This window comes from Loa loa (assembly GCF_000183805.2).
Source record: "Loa loa unplaced genomic scaffold supercont3.3035, whole genome shotgun sequence".
Classification (NCBI taxonomy): Eukaryota; Metazoa; Nematoda; class Chromadorea; order Rhabditida; family Onchocercidae; genus Loa; species Loa loa.
The window spans coordinates 1-1,133 of record NW_018111213.1 but is presented as its reverse complement, the minus strand read 5'-3'; the positions used below and the strand labels follow the sequence as shown (position 1 = coordinate 1,133).

Below are 1,133 nucleotides of genomic sequence, written 5' to 3'. Positions count from 1 at the left end.
CAGCAGGACCACTACTTAGTAATGCATTAATTAAAACTCATTGCAGTTGTTCGTACACGATCTGTTTCACGATCATTACCGTAATTTCGATAGATATCATCTACCAATCGTTGAAATCTCGTCCTTTCTCCAAGGATTTCACGAGCTTCCGTTATTGCATGCAACACTTTTTGTTGTCCATTAGGTGATATTAAACAAATACCAGCTAATATTTCGTAACACAATATCTGTAATTTAAAAATTTAATTCTTTTTAATTTATCCAAATTGTTCATTAACAAATGTATTTAGCATTTTGTGTTTGATAAAGTTCAATCTTTGATCAATTACTGTAATATGAAATATTGAAAAATTTGCATACAATATAGGATCATAGTTTATGTATTGATAGATAATCTTATTATGATTATTTATGGTATATTATGCTGCAAACATAGGATCATTTAAGTATTAGTAAAAGTTAATTGAGTTATCTTTATCATTCTCATTAGTTAGCATATATGATATGTTTAGAAAGATTGATAAAAAGTTTAAAATTTCATTTAAAAATTTTGAAAAATCAATATTATAGTTAATAAAATTTGACAATTTGTGCTTTTTTTTTTTTTTTGTTTAGATCAATTTAATTTAAAGAAATTTTATAAATAAATAATTTTGGTATTCTTTCATCAAATAATACTTACTAGAATTGAACTTACTAAAACAATCAAATAATATACAAAATCTGATAATTTTTCAAATTCAATGTAATCAATTCTGCGACTATTCCCAATTAAATTACAATTTATATATTATTATAATGATGGAATAAAAGTTGAATTTTTCCAAAATAAAAAGAAAAAAATTTTTTTTTCAAATTTTACCAAAATTTTTCATTCATACAAGGTTATCAACCCGGATTAAATTAGGATAAAAAGCATAGTATTGAAGGATGAAAAATGAATAAAATGAGTCAAATTATTCATCAAACATTTTCACCATTCCTCCCCAAATGACATTTAATTATTTTAACTGAAGAATATAAAAAAAAAAAAAAANANANAANANANAAAAAAAAAAAAANANANANAANANANANANATATATATATATATATATATATATATATATATATATATATATATATTATTATTA

At 21.4% G+C, this 1,133-nt stretch overlaps 1 protein-coding gene across 1 annotated transcript; it reads right to left on the bottom strand.

Annotated features, from left to right (window-relative positions):
- Positions 1–26: 26 nt before the first annotated feature.
- Positions 27–227, bottom strand: LOAG_15877 (hypothetical protein; the record flags this gene model as incomplete). Its single annotated transcript, XM_003151365.1, has 1 exon — positions 27–227. A coding segment is annotated over one exon (201 nt), but the record flags the coding sequence as incomplete, so codon positions are not given.
- Between the last annotated feature and the right edge of the window lie 906 nt (positions 228–1,133).